The following is a 24,261-nucleotide window of genomic DNA, read 5'->3' on the forward strand; positions in this document are numbered from 1 at the left end:
TTTAAAGGATGAAAGAGGCCAGGTGCCTGGGTACAAGTGACTGTTGACTGGATTGCCTGCGTGGACAGGCATGAGGGACCAGTGTCCTGGACTTGGCTCTGCCTGGGCCTTCAGTCGCCTGACCAAGCTGTCCTGGCTGTGGCCTCTCAATAGGCTTTAGCTGTTTTTGATTTCATCTCTCCTAGTGGCCTGAGGCATAGGTGTGGTACTTGGCTGACAAACTTTTCTTGCCTTAGAACTGTGTGGAGACTGATCGGTACCCAGCATGCTCTTTAGACAGAACTTAGCCTATTATGATTTTGTGGACTTTGGCTTCTTTTGGGGGGGCTTCTGGTGTCTGGAGATGCTCAGTATGCGAAGGGCGGAGTGTCTGGATGGTTCTGCCTTGATGCTCAGGGTAGCTTTTCTTTTTGTTCTATTTATTTTTATATATTTTGTGGGTGTGGTGTGTGTGTGACATAGCACTCACGTGGAGGCCAACTTGCAGAAAAAATTCTCTCCTTTCGTCGTAAGAATCCCAGGAATTGAACGCAGTCCTGACAGCAGCAAGGGCCTTTTCCCACTGAACCATCTTGCTAGCCCCAAAAGTCGGGTTTTGGGGTGGAGAAAATGTATGACAGTGTGGGGATCGAGCACTGAGTGCTGCGTGTCTGTAAATTCAGGGGAATAAGTTCCTGTGTTCTCGCTCTATCTAATTTTATGTAGCTCAGCATTTTACATAGGTGAGCCCCGTAGGAACATGTCTGTACATGCCGGCAGTGCAGGGGAGGGACTTTGTAGGTCACAGGCCTCATCCTCCTTATTCCTGTGCTGGTGTGAGCTGGGTTACTGCTGGAGGCTGAAGAGCTGGTGCACCCCACACCCCCCTTTAGCCTTGGCTGTGACTTCTGTGGCAGGCCATTTGAATACTTCACAACTCCACCCGCCTCTTTCCTCTGACCTGGCCCGTGGACAGATGTTGATATCTGGTTGCCCATACTTTCCTTGGCCTTCCTTCTCACAAGCTTCCCTCAGGCCTTGGCTGTTGACACCCCATCTCTGCTTTGCCCTTGATCCTTGTTTCCTGCTCTCTGTCCTTGTTTAGAGCCCTCATTCTGTGGGTGCACTTGAGACACCTCTGGAGTCACAATCTCACCTCACACCTGTTGTCCTCCTTAGCCTTGTAAAGTGGAAGCCTGACGGTGGTGGTAGCGGTGGTGGTGGAGGTGGTGGAGGTGTTGGCGGTAGCGGTGGTGGTGGTGGTGGTGGAGGTGTTGGTGGTGGTGGTGGAGGTGGAGGTGTTGGCGGTAGCGGTGGTGGTAGTGGTGGAGGTGGTGGTGGTGGTGGTGGAGGTGTTGGTGGTGGTGGTGGAGGTGGAGGTGTTGGCGGTAGCGGTGGTGGTAGTGGTGGAGGTGGTGGTGGTGGTGGTGGAGGTGTTGGCGGTAGCGGTGGTGGTGGTGGAGGTGGTGGAGGTGTTGGCGGTAGCGGTGGTGGTGGTGGTGGTGGTGGAGGTGTTGGCGGTAGCGGTGGTGGTGGTGGTGGAGGTGGTGGTGGTGGGTGTATGAGAGAGGAAGAGAGACAGAGACTCAGAGACCGAGACTGTCTCTGCCTGTGACTTCTATGCCTGCTGTGTTGTTTGGTTCTCTCGTCTCCTTTGTCTTGTCCAGAGCATCACCTGGCTTTCCAGCCACCCCTCTATGATGCCTTATTCCCACCCCACACGTCTCATCCTGTAGTGTGGCTCCTTAGCCTGTTTTGACCTCACTCAAGCCTGTCCTGTCTGCTGTGCCCAAGCAGCACAAGTCTTTATCTTTTGATAGTAGGGCAAGCCATCCTACTTTGAAGTAGTTCCACGGGGCCTTTGTTGCAATTTATGTAAAATAGTCTCACACTAGCCCAGAATGGAGTATAATAAAGGTTTATTTAATAGGGGGCGAATTCACAGAAAGATTAGTGATCTGTAGTCCTCCGCCTGTGCTGGGAACTGGAACCGAATCCAGTAGCCAAACAGTGTTGAAATTAGTATAATTTCTACGTGATTATTTCGGTTCTGGGAGACTGGGAAATGGATGAGCAGTTGCCGCTCACAGGCCCTTAATATCGTCCTTGTTGTTGGGGTCCCCGAAGTTGTGTGCTGTTCCACGGTCAAGACAGCATTCTCTGTATGTAGTAGGCCGCCCCTCAAGGGACTAGGGAGTGAGACACTTCAGAAGGAAGATCTGCCAAGGACAGGTTGGGGGTCTTCCTGCCATCTGTGCACAGAGGACGGCGGTATGTCATCAGTACACCAAGTTTTCCAAGCTGGGCACCCGGCACTGTCCTCATGCTTGTGTGTGGACTGGTTAGCTCAGGTGATGAAGTCTTGAGCGTCTGTATGGCTGCTGGCCAATGTCTGTTCATTGGAGAAGCTAGGTCCTTTGTGGCCAGTGGGTTGATCAGCCCTCTGTGGCTGAAGGTCATGCTCTCGCTGTGGGACAACAAAATGTCTGTATCAGCTCCCTGAAATTGTTCCCTCTGTATCCTCTTTCAAAACTTTTGGGCAGTCGACACTTTGTCCTGACAGTGTATAGATCGTCTGTCCTTTGGACTAGGTCATTCTAGTGGCTTAGCCCCACCAGACAAGCCTTCTATCCCAACACCTCCCCGCTGTTTTGTTTTATGACAGAGGGTATAGGATCTCTGCATTCTGAGCTGTGTTCCGAGGAGTCATTGGAGGGCTCTTGACATAGAGTTCTGTAGAATCCAGGCTTGCTTTGAGCTAACTCATCCGACAGGATTGTAGACATGTGCCACAACGCCCTTCTTGATCAGTCTGATACTCTCAGCCATAAGGCATCGCTGGCTCCTGTTGGCTTTGCGGGCACTGTGTGTACCACTGCCCCTCTGTGTGTCATGTCTTTGTGGTACCGCCTCAGCCTTTCCTTGCCTGTGCTTCTTTCCTCTCTCCTTTTGTTTCCCTCACTTCCACATGGGGCCAGTCAGTACTGACCTTGCCTGCATTGGGAAGTTTGGGCTTTGGTCTCTGACTTCAGGTGCCTCTGCCATACTGGGCATTCCTCCAGGTGCCCATGGCTCTTGCCTTTGAGCCTGGAAAGCTCCGTGGTGGTGGGCCACCCTCAGTCCTGTGCTCTCTGTGGGAGGACTGCTACCACACTCTTCCACATCCCTCAGGTATTGAGGAATGGTTATTTTTACTTAAAAAGCACTAGAAATTGAAATAAGGACAATAACACAGACTCGAGGGGTTGGCGTTATCTGCCCTTAACATTGGTCCATTTTCCTATTGTCTAAGGTCCTTCCTATTGGTGAGTTTTCTTTTCAGATCATGGAGGTTGCAGTGAGTAATTGTGTTTTTGTTGCTGGGAAGAACTGATTCTCCAGAACTGGCTGTGCTGGTACATGCTTGTCTGAGGCAGGACGATCATGAGTTTGAGGTCATCCGGCTCTGTAGGGAGATCCTGTCTCATATAAATGAGCAAACAAACCCGAACTTGATGTTTTAGCTTTCACTTTCTGAAATTCTTCTGTTAATGGGATAATTTCTTTTATTTATGTGTTAGAAGAGGGGGCTTTGTTTCTCTAGTAAGGAAACACTCTTTTCTGGAAGTCTTGCCTCTGGGTTATGGTCAGACCTGAAACCGCCCAGCGGGTAGTTTTTATCCTGAGAATTTGGGCTGATCCCATAGTTCAGAAGTGGCCCAGAGCCACTGCCATCTAGGGAACCATCAAACTAGAAATGTCCAGGGCATCCATGGGACCCCTCAAAGAGCTGGGGCTGTGAGGGAAGACATGGTAGGAAACACTGTCTCTGATTCTAATGAGTTATTTATTCCCATCATTGACAGTCAGTTTCAGCAGTCTGCCTATTGGGCAGGTGAGGCCTCTGGCTAGGATGGTGCTTCTGGGGCTGGGTCCTGCCCTGTATCTGAGCACCCCCTTTCTAATGTACTGTTCTTCTTGGGGTAGACAGTCCTTCAAGACGTTTCCCATCTTTATTTTTATAAGCCAGTTGATGTGCTAGGCCTCCGTTTTCTAGACTCTACTTTGTGGAAAGAGTTTCTTCCCCCCTAGTGCTGGAAGAAGGACCTTCAGGGGTGACCTGTTGTTCTTATGCCTTTGCATTGGTGGAGAGGCAGAGAGGGTAGATCCTCTGGCTTAGACAAGGACCTGACTTGGGTGCTCAGCCTAGGGTTGCCTGTGTGGGTTTTGGCGACTTCCTTTGTGATGTGTTTAAAAGCACCTTCTAGTTCTAGCATCACTGGTTTGCTAAGCTTTTCATGATGGAGAGCTTTCTTAGTGTTAGGACAGAGCTAAGGAGGATCGTTGTCTGTCCCGCGCCTTGTCCCGTCTGTGAGGTGGTCTGGGTATAGCAGCACCCTTCTGAGAGACCAGTGGTTACTCGTGGTAACCTGCTACCCTAATGCTGCACTTTGAGTTCGGTCTAGTGCTCGTCAGTGTTCCCAAGGTTCCAGATTGGTGAGCTTCTCAGAGACCTTGCATTTTCTGTGACAGCCACACCTGAGCTCCAGTGCAGGGACCTTTCTCCAAGGGCCTGGGGTGGAGTTGTTTTTCTTGGCTTGAATTTGGCAGTGCCTTCAGGGAGCCTCAAACCAGCACCTCTTGCTTGGCAGCAGGGTGAACTTGCTTCTGTGTGGCTCTTCAGCCTGTGATTTACAGGGCTTGGAGAACATGCCCCAGGGAGGGGAAGCTAGCTTGGGTGGGGAGCAGTAGAAAGGTGCGGTGGTGGTTTAGGATGATTACTGGGAAACTCGTTTCGTTTGCACCTTGCACCGAGCTAGTTTCTAGAACAACAAAAACAGATGTGGTTGCTCCTCCTGCGTTGAGAGGTGTTTTTTTCCAAACTGTTGGTGGTATAATTGCCTTGGTGCTGCCTATGCTTTTCAGAAAAGCAGGTGGCTCTATGTTAGTTCCGATTTTATGCATCCTCAAAAGAGAGGCGTGTGTATGAATCAGTGCAAGGGCTCAAGTTCCTCTGAAGCCGAGAGTCATTCTCCCCAGGGCAGGGCAAGCACTGATCAACATTGGAAAGGTTGAAGTACTGTGAAAAAAAAAATTTTTTTTTTAAATGAAGTATAGCCCATGCTGGCTGGGAACTTGTGGCTCTTGTCTCTTGCTCCAGCCTCCTAAGTGTTGTGGAGATGCCTTTTATATGAAAAAAATCAAAATCCCATATTCATTTTTCTACCTCATTTTCCTGGGTGCTCCATGAATAGTTGCCCCTCACCCCCACCCCCGGGACAGCTTCTGGCTGTCCTGGAATTCACTCTGTGTAGTTGGTTATTTTTACTCTTTGCCCTTTGCGTGCCCACCACCCAACTCCAAATAAATACATGGAGACTTATTCTTACTTACGAATGCTTGGCCTTAGTTTGACTTGTTTCTAGCCTGCTTTTCTTAACTTAGATTATCCCATTTACCTTTTGTCTCTGAACTTTACTTTTCTCTATTTTATATACGTTTCTTTTCTTCTTGCTCCGTGGCTGTCTCTCATTCTCAGTAATGAGTCTGTGGTCATCGATACCACTGCAAAAGAAGCTTCCTTGTCCATAGCAGCTGGCAGTGCCACAGATCATGACTTCTGCATGATTTGTGGACATCAACATAGTTTCCAACGACAGCTTGGATCATGGACATCAGCTTGGTCCTCTGTGGGCAGCGTGGATCATGATGCCAACACAGTGTCCAGCAGAAGCACCGATCATGGATGTTACATAGCCTGGGAACAGGACCTTTGAGAGCTCCAGGCTGCTGTGCATCTCTCTACTCTTGGTGCCAGCCACCCTGCCAGGACCCCAAGCACTGTCTTGTTTGCAATCTGTGGGTAGCGCTGCAGCTCCGTTTTTCCTGCCCTCTGTGGCAGCGGCAGGAGCAGTGGCAGCTGGACACTGGCCTAGTGATGGGGTGAGGCTGGTCAGTGGTGGCCCTAACCTGCCACTGCCCGAGGACTAACCCTGCTTGGTAATGACATGTTCCTATACATGTGACTGCTGGTGTGTCTCTGGTTCTCCTTCTCCCCGCTACTCACCTCTCTGTTCTGTATTACAATCAAATAAAACTGTACATTAATCAAATCATTTAATATTATTAAATTTAATATTAAAATATTAAATTATAAATTATGTGTATATGTGTATGTTTGTATGAGAGTTTGTCATGTGAGTACAATGCTTATGGAGGCCCCAAAAGGCTGTTAGACCCCTGGAGTTACAGGTGGTTTTAAGCTACCTGATGTGGGTGTTAGGAACTGAACTTGGGTCCTCTGGAAGAGCAGTACATACTTTTAACTGCTGACCTTTCTCTCCAGCTTCCACAGCTGCCTTTTATAAGGTTGAGAAGGCTCCTCCTCCTTTACAATTTATTGAGTTTTCATCAGGAAACTAATCGTGTATTTTTATTTGTTGTTATGTTAATTTGCTATATAGCACATTAATGGATTACTGGATATTAAACTAGCCTTGCATTCCTTGCCGATGAAGGATAAACCCCATTTGGTCATGGTGTAAAGTCCTTGTAAACTGCTTTTGGAGTCAGTTTGCTAACGTCCATTCAAGGGTTTTTATATCTGTATTCCATGGGTGTTGGTTGTAGTTTTCTGTTGTAATCTTGGCTATGTATTGGGGTAACAGTGACCTCAAACAGCCAGTTGGCAAGCATTTCCTCAGAATTTGTGCAGGGTGGTATTTTTTTTCCATGAATGTTAGCTAGAATTCAGTAATGAAGTCACTAATTTTTCTACTAGGATTTTATTTGTGGGAGGATTCTAAACCACAAACTCCATTCTTTACATGATATAGTTCTACTCCAAGTTTTTACTTATTTTGTTTTCTTAGAAAAATTCCATATATGTATGAACGTTCTGCCTGCTTATCTGTATGTGCACCACATGCATGCAGTATCCATGGAGGCCAGAAGAAGGTATTGGATCCTCTGGAACTGGAATTTCAGGTGGTTGTAAGCAGTCATGTGGGTGCTGAGAACTGAACTTGGGTCCTTTGCAAGAGCAGCAAGTGCATTTAACTGCTGAGCCTTCCCTAGAGCGCTAAAAGTTTTTTCTCTTTCTCTCTCTCTCTCTCTTTCTCTCTCTCTCTCTTTTGGTTTTTCGAGACAGGGTTTCTCTGTAGTTTTTGGAGCCTGTCCTGGAACTAGCTCTTGTAGACCAGGCTGGCTTCCAACTCACAGGGATCTGCCTGCCTCTACCTCCTGAGTGCTGGGATCGAAGGTATGCACCACCACCGCTAGGCTAAAAGTTTCTATTTTCTGACCTATGCTAACTTCTTTTGAGGTGTTTGCCCGAAAGGTCATGACAATCCTTTGCCATCCTTTTGAAGTCACTGCCCTTTGACTTTCTCATGCTCATTATTCTGGACATCAATCTACTTTTGTGTGTGTTTTGGGCCTGTGAGTCCAGGTCGTAATTATGGAAGGCAAGTGCATCTACCCCTGAGCTACATCCTCTGAACTTTTGTTGCTCACACACACACAGCAGTTCTGATTTCAGTGTGCTTTGGAAGTATAGGTGCTTTGAGGTCCATTATGCTTTAAGCGTGGTTGCCATTGTCTGTTTTATGGCTGTGGCCTCTGCTCCTGGCTGCTTTCTGGACAGGCACAAAGCCTCACATAGACACTGTGGACTTTTTAAAAGTGAAAAGGTGATGTGGGAGTGTCATATATCAATCTGTTGATTTCATTGGTTAATAAACAAACTGCTTGGCCTCATAGCTTAGAACATAGGTGGGTGGAGTAAACAGAACAGAATGCTGGGAGGAAGAGGAAGTGAGCTCAGAGACCCGACAGCTCTCCTCTCAGGGGCAGATGCCTCAGAGAGACGCCATGCCCCGCTCCCGGGCAGACGCACGCGATGAAGCTCCGACCCAGGATGGACGTAGGCTAGAATCTTCCCGGTAAGACCTGTGCTCACTGATTATTAGAGATGAGTTGATCAGGATATCAGAATTAGCCAGTAAGGGCTAGAGCTAAAGGGCCAAGCAGTGTTTAAATGAATACAATTTGTGTGTTGTTATTTCAGGGCATAAGCTAGCCAGGCGGCTGGGGTGCTGGGGATGCAGCCCCGCCACTCCTATCACTACAAAAAGGGTCTAACTTCCATATTATCCCCATGCGATTTATGATCTGGGCCTGGATTGTGTGAGTTCACAGTTTGCAGACCTGGGCTGTTTTTTATGTGCTGTGAGATAGTGGATGGACAGGTGGGCAGCAGGGTGCGGTCAGCCTCTGTCCCAGATGGTGGTCAGGGTGGCCAGTAGGGCCATGCTTTTCCCTTGTTTACTTCTGGTGTCAGACCAGCTCCAGAGTTACAGTGTACACAGTGCTTGTTTGTGTTGTGTCCAGTTGTGTGTGGCGGCTGAGTGTGGCAGGTATAGAGAGTGGGAACGTGCAGGGCCCTAGGGTCCACTGGCAGGTTCCTTCTGGGCTGCCCAAACTAAAGCTTTCCTTGGTGACACCTCCCTGAGGCCTCTTCATGTTCAAGGATGATTTTCTAAGCTGTGACATGGTGTTTGAGAGGTGACAGTTAAGGGCCCAAGTCCTAGGTTGCCATTCATTTGCTCTGAGTGTGTTGAAGAAATGCCATCTGTGGTTGTTGGGTCTCTAGAGAGAAATGAAGTTATGGGGACTTGTGTCGAGGATGATCACTCATGGACTGGAGTTGAGCTGGTGGAAAGAGCTGAAGGAAGACAGTGTGGCTTCCGCTAAGGGGTTGTGACTGCCAGCATTTTGAATCCGTGGTTGGTTGGTCCCAGTTTCCATGTGAGAGCTGAAGCAGCTGGGTTGCCTTAGCCCACTAGAGACTAGAGCTTACCTCTGCTCTAGTGCCTGGCACAGCTTGTGCCGCAGGACCCTTGTCTGGAAAGATTTTAGAGTTTGTGCCTTGTGATGCCCCAGCTTTCAGGTGAGACTCCCCATTGTCACTACCTGTTCTGCTTGAGCAGCTTGACAGTCTGGGGAGTCAACAAGCACCAGACTTCTGGTCTCTATTAATAGCACTGGGTGGAGCTGGAACTTGACATCAGGACCCGGGTTTTATGTTTTAATGTGTGTTTAATGTGTGTTTGTGTGGATGCTTATATGTGTGTGTCTGTGGATGTTTATACGTGTGTGTGTGTGTATGTATGTGTGTGTGATGTTTGTGTATGCCTGTGAGGACCAGCAGGAAGGGTCCAATGCAGATGACTAGACACTGATTGGACCTGAGTTTACTTTTGGTGCATGTATATATGTGTTGCTATATGCCATTACATGTGTTTATGCTGGTTTTAAATGCTTATAACTTGTGTGTCTAGATGTGTAGATGTGTTTATGCTCATGTTTTATTTGCCTGTTTGTTTCTTGAGACAGGGTTCTTGTGTAGCTCTGGATATCTTGGAACTTGCTGTGTAGACCAGGGTGGCTGCGAGCTGATGGTGATCCTCTTGTCTCCGTCTCTCAAGTGATAGGATTGTAGGCGTGAACCACATGTCCACTTGTGCTTGTGCTTTGCATGTGTGTAAATGTGTGGAGTCAGTGTGGCACCAGGACTCTAGTGAAAGAGAACTGGTGTTCCAGTGAGAAGTACCAGAATTCTGTAGTGATATGAGCGGCGGTGCTGCTTCCCACCACCCGGCTAGCTTATGCCCCAAAATAATTACACGGAAACTGTATTCTTTTAAATACTGCTTGGCCCATTAGTTCCAGCCTCTTATTGGCTAGCTCTTACATATTGATCTAACCCATTTTTAATAATCTGTGTAGCCCACGAGGTGGCTTACCAGGGAAGATCTTAACCTGCGTCTGTCTGGAGTGGGAGAATCATGGCGACTCCTTCGGCTTCTTTCTCCCAGCATTCTGTTCTGTTTACTCTGCCTATCTAAATTCTACCCTATTAGAGGGCCAAGCAGTTTTCTTTATTAGTTAACCAATAAAAGCAACAGATAGAAAGATGACCCTCCTCCATCAGAGTTCTAGTGAGGACCAGTGTTTCAGTGAGGGTCAGTGTTCTTAAAAAAAATTATTCATGTGTGCGTGGTGTGTGTGTGTGAATTTGGTGCATGCTTGACATAATGCGTGTGTAGAAGTCAGAAACAGATTCCAGGAGATCAGGATCAGTGTTCAGTTCTAACTGAAGGGCCAGTGTTCTGGTAAGCACCAATAATCTAGCGAGTATGCTAGAGAGAAGGACTTAGTTCTCGTGAGGTCAGATAGTTGTCTGCTGCTGCCCTGCAAATCTAGCACTGTGTACAAGGGTCTTCATGCTGTATGGCTGCCGTCCCAGGGAGGGTGAGTTGGGAGGTGCTAGGTCCAGTGGTAAGCTGTGGCAGAGGATAGAGGACTTCTGTGGAAGGCGAGGAGGGCGGAATCCTCCTGGGTTGGCTAAGGTGGTGAGAGAGGAAGAAAGACTTCCGTGGCTTCTCATCTTGGTGTGGATCCTCTGGTCTACAGCTCAGAATTTGTACACAGATGACAATGATGAGACTTTGCACCTCTCTTTAGTTCAGTCTGTACGTACTGCAGGTTAGGATCAGAGCCCCTTGGAGAACTAGACTCCATTGGTGTGCTCTTGCTATGAGCAGACCTGTTGGAGGATTCCTTTTCTATACTTCCCTCTATCAGGAACTGACTTTCTTCACCCGGTGTTAGGTGGGCTTTTCTGTCCTGCCAGCCAGTTCCCAAATAACCACACAGAGACTTCTTATTAATTATCCAATAGCTAAGGCTTGTTATTAGCTAACTACATTAGCCCATATTTCTTAATCTGTGCTCGGCCATGTGGCTCAGGTAGACCTTGTCCTCTTCTTCCTAGTGTCTTCTTAGTCTGGTTCTCCCACCTAACAGACCTTATCCTGTGCAGCTATAGGCCAGTCAGCTTCTTTAGTAAGCCAGTCACAGTGACATATATTCACGTGGTATAAAGGAGTATTCTACAAGTGTATGCTCAGCAAACATTCTGGAAGATGTAATGAGCTTGTTCTGATAACTTGTGTACATTTTAAACTTAGAAATGTATTTAAAGTATATTATTTTTTCAGGCTCAAATATTTAAGCATGGAAAACGTGAAGATTGTCTACCCTATGGTAAGATTAATTTAAAGAACAATATAAATATACTGCTCTGAGTTTGTGTGCTTCTGTGACATAGTGTATATAACAATGTGTGTGTGTGTATATATATATGTAATAGTATATATATATATATATATATAAAAAACAGTATTGTAACAGTACATATAACAGTATTACAACAGAATAAACATACTGCTGTGGGTTTGTGTGCTTCCGTGACACAGTGTATATAAATGTGTGTGTATATATTTAACAGTGTGTGTATGTATATATATATATATATATATCAGTATTGTAACAAAATAAACATACTGCTGTGGGTTTGTGTGCTTCCGTGACACAGTATATATAAATGTGTGTGTATATATTTAACAGTGTGTGTGTGTGTGTGTGTATATATATCAGTATTGTAACAAAATAAACATACTGCTGTGGGTTTGTGTGCTTCCGTGACACAGTGTATATAAATGTGTGTGTATATATTTAACAGTGTGTGTGTGTGTGTGTGTATATATATCAGTATTGTAACAAAATAAACATACTGCTGTGAGTTTGTGTGCTTCCGTGACACAGTGTATATAAATGTGTGTGTATATATTTAACAGTGTGTATATATATATCAGTATTGTAACAAAATAAACATACTGCTGTGAGTTTGTGTGCTTCCGTGACACAGTATATATAAATGTGTGTGTATATATTTAACAGTGTGTGTGTGTGTGTGTGTGTGTGTGTATATATATATATATATATATCAGTATTGTAACAAAATAAACATACTGCTGTGAGTTTGTGTGCTTCCGTGACACAGTGTATATAAATGTGTGTGTATATATTTAACAGTGTGTATATACATATCAGTATTGTAACAAAATAAACATACTGCTGTGAGTTTGTGTCCTTCTGTGACACAGTGTATATAAATGTGTGTGTATATATTTAACAGTGTGTATATATATATATATATATATACATATCAGTATTGTAACAAAATAAACATACTGCTGTGAGTTTGTGTCCTTCTGTGACACAGTGTATATCAATGTGTGTGTATATATTTAACAGTGTGTATATATATATATATATATATACATATCAGTATTGTAACAAAATAAACATACTGCTGTGAGTTTGTGTCCTTCTGTGACACTTTTGCTCAAGCACGCACCTGTAGCTTTGTATATTTGGACACTGTCAGGTCTTTGACTTTCTGGTTTTTGTTTCTTAATATAACTATGATAATAGGAAATTGCTAGAGGCTCTGTAGTGAAGAGCTGAGTTTTGCAATGCTCCAAGTGCCCTGACTTAATCGTGGAGGGCCCTGGTCATTGTAGACTTGGTCCTACTATGGGACCTGGGGCCGTAGAGCTGCTTTGTTTTCCCGTGTCACCGTCCCCCATTGCTTCACCCCCCCCCATATCATCTTAGCGCTTCTTCCCGTGAGTCATCCCGTATATTCATTGCTCTGTCCCTCTCACCTTCACCGTTTCATTTCTCCTTCATGTCCCTCCCCAACTCTCCCTCCCCATCGCCCCCTCCTCACTACACCCTCCCCCTCACCCCTCCCTGTTATTCCCTCTCCATCAGTCATCACTTCATCCCCTCCCCGCATCCCCTTATCCCCTCATCCTCTCTCCCCATCCCCTCTCCCCATCCCTTCTCCCCATCCCCTCATCCCCTCTCCCCATCCCCTCATCTCCTCTCCCCATCCCCTCTCCCCATCCCCTCATCCCCTCTCCTCATCCCCTCTTCCCATCCCCCTCATCCCCTCTCCCCATCCCCCTCATCCCCATCCCCTCATCCTCTCATCCCCTCTCCCCATCCCCTCTCCCCATCCCCTCATCCGCCCCTTTCCATCCTCCCATCTCCCACTCCATTGGCTCTGTCTTCCCTCCTCACTCATTCCTTTGGTTCACCACTGCCCTCTTTCCTGGCCTCTCACTTCTGATCCCCATCACTCCATCCCCTTCCTCATTACTTCAGCTCTTCCCTCTTTCCTGCCACCCATTTCTCCTTCATTGTATCCTCTCACTCTTTCCCTGGTCTTGTCCCAATCCCTCCCATCACTCCACTACGTCATTCTTTCTCCTTCCTCCTCCCCTGTCCTTTCATTCCCCTCCCCGTGCTCCCTCCTCTTCACACATCATCTTTTGTTACCCATCGATTCTCTCATCCTCCCTGCCTGTGGCCTCGCACCCTTTCCCCGTCCCCTCACCCCTTCCTCACTTCTCTTGTCACCCAGCCCATCTCAGAGACCTAGCCCTGTGCTTCTATCCTAGGCTTTAGTTTTGTCTGTAGAATGCCATTATCATATTCCGCCCCACCTTAGTTCCCTGGATGGCCTGTGCATCCCAGGGTCTCGTGTAAGAGATCGTCCTATTATGCTCCCTTGGGGCTCAGTGTCCTGCCTCAGCATTGCCTCCATTCTAGCGTAGTGCTGAATGAGCACTCCTTGAATAAAGCAAACCCTAGAAGCACTGGTAAATTTGAATGACCTTTTTTTGCCCACACTTGTGTCTGAGTGTCCCTCAGGCCCTGCATGATTGCTTGCAGCAAGATGGCTTCTCCTACGCTCTGGGCCTTTTCTACTTTTTGTTCCATGGTTAGGACAATGAAGAGGCTTCACTCTAGCAATTCTGGTCAGATAACTTGGGAAGAAAGAGGTCTTGCTCAGGGCTTCAGTGTGAATGGGGATTGACCCATTTCAGGGGTGCATGCCTCCTCCTGCCGCATTGAGTTGCATGTTCTCATCTGTAGCCAACACTGTGCTCCAGTGCCTTGATGGATGCAGACTCCCCGAGAGCAACCATACCTTGCTGCGGAAGCTTGGCGTGAAGCTCGTCCAGAGGCTGGGGCTGACTTTCCTGAAGCCCAGGGTGGCCACATGGAGGTAAGTTAGGCCTGTGACCTTGTTTTTATCTCAAGAGGAGAGGGCTGTGTGGGCTGAACAGCAAATGTCTTCTGCTTTGGTTTCCCCTTTGGTGTCTGAGTGTTTCTGGTTTTGAAGGAATAGTTTGTCTTTTGGCTATTTTCTGACTCAGTATCTTCAGCAGAATAGCTGAAGCTAGAATGGTAATGGGAGAAGCTTGCTCTGCCTTTCCCTAAGGTACTGCTCAGGTGTACCTCCAAGGTGTTGGTTTGGGCTCTTGGGATCTTGGGGGAAAGCTTTCTGGTCAGTCACCTCTCAGAGAAAACTTGGCTCACTTTGGAAGGTTTGTTCAGAAATCAAAGTGTCTTTTCTTGCTGGTAGATGTAACGTCTTCTAATGTCTCACAGCATTTTTTTTTTTTGTGTGTGTGTGTGTGTGTGTGTGTGTGTGGTGTTTATTTTGGAGACAGATTTATTCTGTAGCCCAGGCTAGCCTTGAGTCACACTCCTCTTTAATCTTCTAAGTACTGGGATCCTAGGCATGTGCCATCCTGTCTAGAAGGTGCTGGCGTTGTTGCTATTAACATTATTGAATGCGAGCATTCTACCACCGAGCTGCACACAGTTACCAATGTGTGTGATTTGAGAAAAGTTATATAAGTTTCGTTAAAACTTCTTCTAAAAGTGTAGTGAATTTCAGAGAATATGTTAGGCTTTAGAGATGTCTAACTGAAGTACCCTCACGTGTTAGTGTGCACTTCACTCTCAGGCTGTTAGTAGGCCACATTCTAGTGATCTGTTCTCAAACCCCATGGAAAATCTCCCAAAGAAACAAAACCAGTAGGATTTGAGCACAGTATGGAAGCTGGGGAAACCTAAGGTCTGAGCCTGAAGACTCAGGAGGAGCCTGTGACCTAGCCAGAGGCTGGCAGGTGGGCGAGGCAGCCTTCTGTTTTGCCCAGGCTGTCAGCTGATTGGACAAGACTCACCTGTGCTAGAGCTGGTCCGTGTGTCCAGAAGTGTCCTCAGAGACATACCAGATGTGCTCAGTTAATGCTCACAGCTACTAAGAAGCTTAATTTAAGAAAATAATTCAATATTACCATTATTTGTCTCTATTTTTGCACACCTAATAATGTAGTTATTAATAGAATTAGGTTTTGATGGGCTGGGTGGCACACTCATAATCCTAGCACTCTGTGAGGTAGGAGGAAAGCTTACCACTGGCCTGTTGTACATGCTGAATTCCAGGCCTGCCAGAGCTACGTAGTAAGACTCTGTCGCTTAAAAAAAAAACCAAACCAGACCAAAATATGATCTGGTGTTTGTTTTGTTTTGTTTGAGATGGAGCCTGTATATGTAGCCCCAACCCTGTCTGTCCTGGAACTTGCTTTGTAGACCGGTCTGTCCTCAAACTCACAGAGATCCTTCTGTCTCTTCCTTCCGAGTGCTGGGATCAAAGGAGTGAGCCACCATGCCTGACTAATGATTGGATTTTAAGGTCACCCTCTTGCTATTTGTTTTCTCTGCACAAGTGGGGAGGGAGAAATAAAAGAGAAATCCAATCATTAGTCAGACTGACTGACCTTGAATTTGCTATTTTGATGACCTTGATTTCCTGGTTTTTTTCTGTCTCTGTCTGTCAAGGGCTGGGATTGCAGGCATGAACTACTGTGACCAGTTCCTCGTTCTATCTCTCTCTCTTTTGAGGTTCTTGTTAGATCTCCTAGCACTATTCTCTTAAAGGCTTTTTTCCCAGTGCAGGTGGTGAAGTTTGGTCTTCAGAGGCTGTGGTGTGCTGGGTGGATCCACTTCCTGTCTTGTGTTGGCTTTAGTTTTGTTAGTTTATTTCAGTTCTTCTCTTCTGTACACAGGTTTTCCTTAAGTGAGAGCTGGAACTTCTGGTCTTCTCTGGACCCGATAGCCAGTGTCCTTAAGATCCCCTGAGTGCTGAGAACTCTGTGCAGCTTTCCCCTGATCTTCTCTCTGGGTCCTGTCCTGTCCTTGCTCTCTATGGGAGACCGAGGACCTGAGGGAGATTGGGTGTGAGTTTTGTGTTCTTTCTCGCAGCTCGTGCCTGTCGTGTGTTTGTGTTCATTCTCGCAGCTCGTGCCTGTCGTGTGTTTGTGTTCATTCTCGCAGCTCGTGCCTGTCGTGTGTTGGCTGCAGTCTTGGCAGTGCCTGTGAGGCGGAGGTAAAGGTGGATGCACAGCTGGGATTCTGTGTTGGGGAGGAGAGCATCCTGTCTCTGCCCAAGTGGGTCTCAGAGACTCAGACAACTCTCTTTGGAGGTGGGCTTTGATTACTCTGGCATGCCGACTCTTAGCAGGGAGTTGCTTGGTCAGGGCCAGACAGGTGATGGTTGAGTGGTGTCCATGAACCACATTATTGTTGGTTCCCTTTTGCTTGTTCCCCAGGCAACTGGGAGATCTGTTCCGAGCTGCACTTGGCGCATAGGTAAGGAGTGGGCCCTGTGGCCTGGGCTGAGGGCTGAGGCCAGAATGCCAAGCAGCTGGAGAAGGCAGCCATTTGCTTGTGAGCAAGGGTGAGGCCCTGATGTCTTTCATGTGTAGCCTGTGGCGAGGCCTTGCCATTGCCTTCTGCCTTCAGACTTTGTTGTGGATGGCTCTTGAGAATTAGGGCATGCGTCTGCTCTAGGTTGACTTTCTTTGATATTACTACATCAGTAGTCTTCTTTTTCCCCAGTTTGTATGGTGTGTGAGAGTTTCTCAGGCCTCATGTATGGTTTTGAGGGATGCTAAGTTGATGACTTCACTTACCAGACAACTTGCTTTTAAGGTCAGGCTGTGCCTACCAGCCTGAGACGATTTTGTTCTCACAGGTATCAGCGTGGCTCTCGGTCTTTGGCTGCCAACCTGCAGCTCAGTGTCCCGGGTAAAAGTGAGCAGAAGCCACTGTCCGATAGCTTAACTTCTGATGGCGATGAAGACTACGATGTCCCAGAGGGGGTGGAGAGCGTGATAGGTAAGTGAAGCCACAGCGTGTGTCACGCACGCCTCATCTACAGCATGTCTGTGCTTTTCTTCTCACCTAGCATATGACCCCTGACTGACCTCCCCATGGACACTCGCTCTTGCAGCGCTAGCTTCCCGCTGTCCCTTCACCCCTCCACACTGCCTTCGTACACCCTGACCCCTAAGTTGCTCTCCCTGGTTGTCTTCAGGGAATCAGGGTTCCCAGGATAACAGACTTGGAACATAGAACTCATGTCTCCAACCTTTATTCTCTTGTCTTGTTCCAGCATGGGACTCATGTCTCCAACCTTTATTCTCTTGTCTTGTTCCAGCATGGGACTCATGTCTCCAACCTTTATTCTCTTGTCTTGTTCCAGCATGGGACTCATGTCTCCAACCTTTATTCTCTTGTCTTGCTCCAGCATGGGACTCATGTCTCCAACCTTTATTCTCTTGTCTTGTTCCAGCATGGGACTCATGTCTCCAACCTTTATCCTCTTGTCTTGTCCGAGCACGCTTTTCATCATCTCAGACTATTGTAGGCCTCCACACTTATCAGGAATCTTGACCCAGGGTTCCCAGTCCCCCCTTTACTCTGCCCAGCCTCAGGTTTACCGCTATCTCCTCACTCCCTTCCTTACTACGGATGCTGGATGGAGTGGATCCTCAGCCTCCACTTCCTGGGGGATCCTGGCAGGAGGTTCAGAACCACTTGATCACCTCCCTTGCTGTGTTCTGTCCATTCATTCTTCAGGACAGTTTTCCCCAGACTTGTCTATCCCTGCTGTCTGTATCGTCTCCTTGACCTCTGTAGTGGTGTTTCAGTGGCCAGCACTCACATGTATTTGGTCTTTTCTTGGACGACCCTTCCCTCCTTAGGATTCTCTTCCCTGCTTGCTGCGGCACAACACCTGTCTTGAGTCCCTCTAAACCACCTTGAACTCCGTAGACACAGATGAATTCTCTTGCTCCTTCTCTGTTATTGCCTGCTTATCTGCCTTAGGCATGTTACTTCACGCTCTGCTCCCCCAAAGACCACCCAGCCTGCTGATTTGTTTCTTCCCACCCCCGACTGTTAGCTATCTTCTGGGGTTTGCCCTCTGACCAGTGTTTGGACCATACTGGGCTTGTAGGGCTGTGTGACCTGGGATAGCCTTCTGACTGCCTCTGGGCTAGTCCCCAAAGACCTCATCCTCCCTTGTGGGAGCCTTCCCAGATGTCTCGGGTTTCTTTTGACCTCTCTGGCTCACTGAGGCCTTTACCTGAGGAGGCAGCTTGCTCCCTGCTGATTGTTGTTAGGAAGTGACAGAAATGCTCTCTTCTGTGGTTGTTTAAAAGCAGGGAAGAAGTGTTTTCATTGTAACTAAAATGAAGGCTCAGGATTGGAGATAGTGCAGCTCTCGGAACATTGTAACGAAAATGAAGGCTCAGGATTGGAGAGAGAGTTCAGCTCTCAGAACACTTGCTGGTTTGGTTCCTAGTGCCTACAAGATGGCTCACAATCATCTGTTACTTTAGCTCCAGGGGATCTGACCCTCTCTTGACTTCTGTAGGTACCAGGCATGAACATTGTGCATATACATACATACAGACAATACGCTCATGTTTTTTAATGGGCGTGCAAGCTGGCTCAGTGGGTAAAGGGAAAATCAGGTTTGATTCCTGGAACTTGAGTGGTGGAGGGAGAGAACCAGCTCCTAGAAGTTCTCTGGTCTCTCCATTCAGGCAGTAGCATGCCCACGTCAGGCCCATCCCTCATCTAATGTGAAAAACAAACAGAAAACAATTCAGACTCTTACTTTTTAGAGAAATGGTCTCACGGTGTAGCCCTAACTGGCCTGGAACTCTGTATAGATCAGGCTGGCTTTGAAGTCAAGAGATCTGCCTGCCTTGGCCTCCTGAGTGCTAGGCTTTCCAAACTGATTTCCTCCTTCCTCAGCTTGCCGAGTGCTGAGATTACAGGCATGTGTAACCCACGGCTGGCTAACGTTAAGATTCTCGGCACAATTCGCACAGTGTATGCTTTGGAGTGCAGGATTGGTGGAGTAGTTTGCATACAAGAAGAGGACTAAGGTTTTGTGTGGGCTGATGGTGTGTGTCCTGCTTCTTGCAGAGCAGCTGCTCACTGGGCTGAAGGACGAGGACACTGTGGTGCGGTGGTCTGCAGCCAAAGGGTACGTATAGAAGCCGGGATGAGGGCCAGCGCTGAGTGCTGGGTGAGGGGCTGGTGTGTCCAAGCCGGTGTTCCTTAAAACCTTGCATGGGCTTTGAGAGTTGTAAATAGTTTGTAGGTTTTCAAATGGTAGAACTATTGTTTTATATGCTGTACATTGAAAGGTAATTACTGGCTGGGAATGGTAATTCCAGCATTTGGGAGGCAGAGGCAGGCAGATTGCTGTGAGTTCAAAGCCAGCCAGATCTATGTAGGAAGTTCCAGGGCTGCCAGAGCTACATCGTGAGACCCTGTCTCAAAAACCCAAACATCTAAAGAAAAATTCTGAGGTTAAATTTAAGCTCCCTGAAGTGGTGTGAGGCCAATATTAGTAATAGTTGGTTCCTATAAGTTACATGTTAGGGTGTTGAAGAGATTCTGTGTGGTAAAAATAGAGTGAGGCGGGCTGTGTCCCGCTCACAGGTTCCCGTGACATCACAGATAGGAAGCTCTCCCCGAAGGGGGCTGCCCTGGGAATCTGTCCATAGCAGATGTTCTTGGCCTGAAGTCTGTCCGGCTGGGAGGGATAGACAAACAAACGCACAGTGAGCACGCTAGGAGGAGCCTTCCCCTGGGCCTGACTTCAGGATAGACAAGCGCACAGTGAGCACGCTAGGAGGAGCCTTCCCCTGGGCCTGACTTCAGGATAGACAAGCGCACAGTGAGCACGCTAGGAGGAGCCTTCCCCTGGGCCTGACTTCAGCTCTCTGCTTTCCTCTGTGCAGGGCCTGGACTAGCCTTTGGTGGAAATGGGACAGTGTGTAGGGGAGAGGGCCTAGGTTGGCTTTTGCAGCCTTCTAGTGTCTGGGGCTGTTATCAGTGATGAGTTCAGTGTCTGTATTACTCTGGGGAGAGGTGACCACACTCCCTGTTCACATGCCCAAGAGTCACCTGCCCTGTCCTTGGCATTGTTGCTGAGCAGTATTTGAGGCTTGCCGTCCTCTGGAGAATGGGAGACTTATTCAAGATGGTCGTGTATATAGCAGATAAACTCTTGCCTTTCTTTTCAGGATTGGTAGAATGGCTGGAAGGCTTCCCAGAGAGCTGGCAGACGATGTGGTGGGGTCTGTGTTGGACTGCTTCAGGTAGGTCATTCCTTGTGGCTGTCTGCTCTTGTGGACTAGAGTATTTTCTTTCAATTGAGCTGTTTGTTAGAACCCCAAAGCCTATTTTTTCCCTCTTCAAGTTAAACTTGAAAACTTAAGTTATCCGATACGTTGTTCTTTTCAGCACCATTATGTATCTAAAACCTTTAGAAAGAAATGACGCTAGTGTTGAACCCATGGGAATGTAGGTCTTCACCTTCAAGTGTGGGTTTTGCATTTGTACTGCGGATGGGCAGAGCTTCATAGAGTGAGGGAACGTTCTGAATCTATAGGCCTCATGTCGCTACTAGCCAGAGTGGACACTAAGACCCTTAAGTGTCTGAGGCCTGGAGTTGCATTGTAATGGATTGGCCTCTCAGGACATTCCGGGTGTGTGGGCGCATGGCCCGTGTGTAATGTGGCTTATTAGGTGGGTGTGATCCTTGGGTCACAGACTGGCACTGTGTACTCATAGACAGAGGCATCGGTTTTGCTTCCTTCCTAATGATTATTATTCCTGGTGTGATGGTTTCTTCCTGGGCTTTGGAAGTAGAGAGTTGAGCAGGGGCATACGCCTGTCCAGACATTCCTTTTTCACGGCCCCTTGTTGGCAGCACTGTTCTGGGCCTGCTCTTCTGGCAGGAAGTATGTTATCAGTACTTTGGGTGCTCCAGTCCTTTTTCCTTGTGTCTTTAGAGATGACCCACCAACAGCCCAAATCGGCTTCCTTCTGGAGTAGGCCCTTCTTCATTTTGCCTGAGGCTGCTTAGAGGCAGTTTACTAGAGATTGCGTGTCAGTGACGGTTTTAGACTGACGGTATATGTAGTGGAAGCTGCAGGAGGTCGCGTGTCAGAGACAGTTTTAGACTGACGGTATATGTAGTGGAAGCTGCAGGAGGTTGTGTGTCAGAGACGGTTTTAGACTGACGGTATATGTAATGGAATCCTAGCAGAAAACATTCTTACTGGGACGGCTGTGTGGAGTGTGGAGAGAAGAGAGACTGTGTAGCTTCTTTTCTCACGATTCTCTAGATTTGTTTTAGACCTTGTTCCTGGAGCTCCTTCTGGAGGTCACGAGGTGGCGTGCTGGAGATACCATGAACTTATTACCAGTATGTACTGGCTTCTGAGGACAGCTAAGGCCTTTTTTGCAGGTTTAGGAAGGGTTGGATTCCATCATTTCCCAGCTTTTGCAGAGTTCTAAGCACTGTTTTTGCCCATCCCTCTTAGGGTGTTTCTGCACATTCCCTCCGGTCACCTAGAACTTTTTATGCAGGTGCACCTCTCCGCACCCTCCCGGAACTTCTTCTACACTCTCTTGCCTCCAGTCTCTCTGACATTCTTAGCCCATTCTCTTTGAGTTCTGCAGGGTTCTGGTGTGTAAAGCTTCTGCAGACTGTGTTCCTTCCTCCTGGCTTACAGTCTTGTCTAATGTTGGAGCCTAGTTCATTTAACCTTCTCGTAGGGTCCATTTTTCTTTTTTTTTAATAGATGGCAGATACAAAAGTATATCCTGTTTCCATGTCTCTGTTCTGGAGACAGAAAGGGTGTTACTGCTCTTGAATTCTCAGCCCACATTGCATGCTGATGGAAGGGTCAAGATGTTGGGTCTGTACAGAGGCCTGGGTCTCCCAGTGTCTTCCTCTAACCCACTTACGGCATCCCAACCTTTTGTGCTTTCTCTGTCTGGATCCCTAGGTGTGGGAGTTTAGGCTCGGATTTGGGATAATAGCATGCCCTTGGCCAAAGTCAGGCTGGATTTTCTCAGACACGGGGATGTGGTGGTGATAGCAGCATCTCAGGCCTGCCTGCCTTGTAGTTTAGAAATGAAGTTAGTTTACTGTATTTGAGTCATTATTGCATTATACTCTGTTAGGTTCACTCTGATGGTAATCCTCATAAAAGCACAAGGAAGTGTCTCTCTCCGTTTGAAATCCCGAGGAACATAAAGATTTGGAAATGGAACCAGGTGTGGTGGCATACTCTTATAATCCCAGCACTTACAAGGTAGAGGTAGGAGGGTCAAGAATTCAAGGCCAACTTCAGCTATATAGCGAGTTTGAGGCCAGAGTGGGTCCATGAGACCCTGTCTAAACAAATAAAAAACCCAAGATTTGCAATGATGGCATAGCCGCTGAGCAGCACCTGCTAAGACACCTGGCACATTAGGAAATGGTAATTGTGGGTGAGTCATTGGTGGTGGTGGTGAGTAGGAGGACAGCTGTGTCTGACAGCTCACGAAGGCCCATGCTGTGTCCATCTTGTAGACATCCGTCTTTTCGTCTCCTCGTAGTTCATGTACAAAGCAGCTGGTGTACAGTTTAGTGATGATTTTCCTATACATTTTTTTGCTGTCAAATGAATTCAGCCAGAATAGGTAAAATCCTGTCATTTGTTTTGCTTTTTTTGTGATGTGCATTTTCATGTTTATGTTGGCAACAAAATACAGAAACTTCAGAGCGGCCCTGACCAGTCTGAGACAGTCACTCACGTTGTAGTTACGACGGGCCACACCCTGAAGAGACCTTTTGAATACCCAGACACATTGATTTTAAATATAAAATGTCGCTTGTGAGTCCCTATTTCATTTGGGTGCAAAATTGGGTTCTCGTATGCCCAGCTACTTGGAATGCTGAGGCAGAAGGATTGCTTGAGCCTACAAGTTCACCATTAGTCTGGGAACATAGCCAGACTTGATACCTCCGTGCCTTTGAAAAAGTCTTAAATGCTCTTTCTTTTCTTTGTTTTGAGATGGGCCTTGAACTTGTGTAGTTGAGATGGCCTTACACTTCTGACCTTCCTGCCTCCACTTCCCAGGTACTGGGATTAGAGCATATGACACGGTGCCCATCTCATTTAATCTCTTTTTAAATCTTGAATGTGATCACTGAGGTAACAGTGGGTGCCATGTAAAGGCGTCCTCCTGTTCCTTTTCTACTGATGTCCTCTAAATTGGGTAGAATCTCTGTTGACTCTCTACTGTCTGATTAGGGTGGGCTGAGGTCAGAGCATTGTGGCCATGGTGGCAGGACGTCATGTAGGGCAGATGGCCTGGTTTGATGCTGAAGGTGGTGGAATGTCTCTAGATTGGTCTTGAGCTGACCCAAGACCTTTCATTTTCATTGGTTGATGTGAAGGGTAGTGTTGATGTGGCGGTTGTCTTCATATTAGGTTTGATGCCTTATTTGTTTAACCAAGAAGTCATGGTTTTAATAAGGCTCATGGGCCCAGAATATGGATTAACTTGTGTTTCTTGCAAAAGTGTGGGCTTTCAATATGGAGTTGACTGTTGAACTGTGGTCTTAGTTTTCAGGAGACCGATAAGGCATGGCATGGTGGATGTCTGGCATTGGCGGAACTAGGGAGACGAGGCCTGTTGCTGCCATCGAGACTCTCAGAGGGTAAGTAACTGAAGTGCATGGATCTGCATCCTTAGGGCTGCTGAATCTTGGGGGGGGGGTTCCTCAGTGTGGTTGTCCGTGGACACCAGTGCTTCTGGAGAGGGCATGCATGGTATATGCGTGGTATATGCATGTTCCTCAAGCTTCTTTCTCACGCCAGCCTTTATAATTTACTAATTACCTCGTTAGCCTGTTGTAGCTTCATGCTGCATATGCTCTGTTGTGCCAGATTTAGAGGGTCATGGACCCTGGTCATATTTGGTTTTCTTGTCTCTAGAACTGCTTTTCTCTCTCGGGGTCTGTCACCCATTGAGAGCACCTGAAGACGTAGCTCTTGGTGCCCCCGCAGTGTATTGTGTGACCTGCAGTGACAGTGTCCTGATCGATGACACAGCTTGTGGCAGCAGTGGAACTAACCTCAGGACGGGGCACAGTGCCGTGCCAAGGCTGTTTGTTGGGTCCTGGTGAGGTGGAGTCAGAATAAGGCCATGCACCACTGTCTGGAAGTAGCTTGTGGGTTGAAGAGAAAGGAGCACAAAAGATGGAGAAGGTCCTTTCTGAAAGTGTGCACCAGAGATTGTGAGGGTGTGGCTTTCGTGTAGAGCAGTGGTTCTTAACCTTCTTAAAATGCTGTAGCCCTTTATACAGTTCTTCACGTTGTGGCG

At 47.3% G+C, this 24,261-nt stretch overlaps 1 protein-coding gene across 1 annotated transcript in view; it reads left to right on the forward strand.

Moving 5' to 3' along the window:
* The window catches only part of LOC121444590 (tubulin-specific chaperone D-like), a 148,370-nt gene that overhangs the window by 25,438 nt on the left and 98,671 nt on the right, over positions 1–24,261 (forward strand). Inside the window, exons 8-13 of the mRNA XM_041646431.1 lie at positions 11,022–11,067; positions 13,813–13,945; positions 16,766–16,908; positions 19,012–19,072; positions 20,121–20,195; positions 23,502–23,596. Of these exons, the coding sequence (XP_041502365.1) occupies positions 11,022–11,067; positions 13,813–13,945; positions 16,766–16,908; positions 19,012–19,072; positions 20,121–20,195; positions 23,502–23,596 (553 nt within the window). The remainder of the gene's footprint in view (positions 1–11,021; positions 11,068–13,812; positions 13,946–16,765; positions 16,909–19,011; positions 19,073–20,120; positions 20,196–23,501; positions 23,597–24,261) is intronic.

The sequence above is a fragment of the Microtus oregoni genome, unplaced genomic scaffold (genome assembly GCF_018167655.1).
Source record: "Microtus oregoni isolate MIOR12 unplaced genomic scaffold, Mior012 000134F_ref0000037, whole genome shotgun sequence".
NCBI lineage: Eukaryota > Metazoa > Chordata > Mammalia > Rodentia > Cricetidae > Microtus > Microtus oregoni.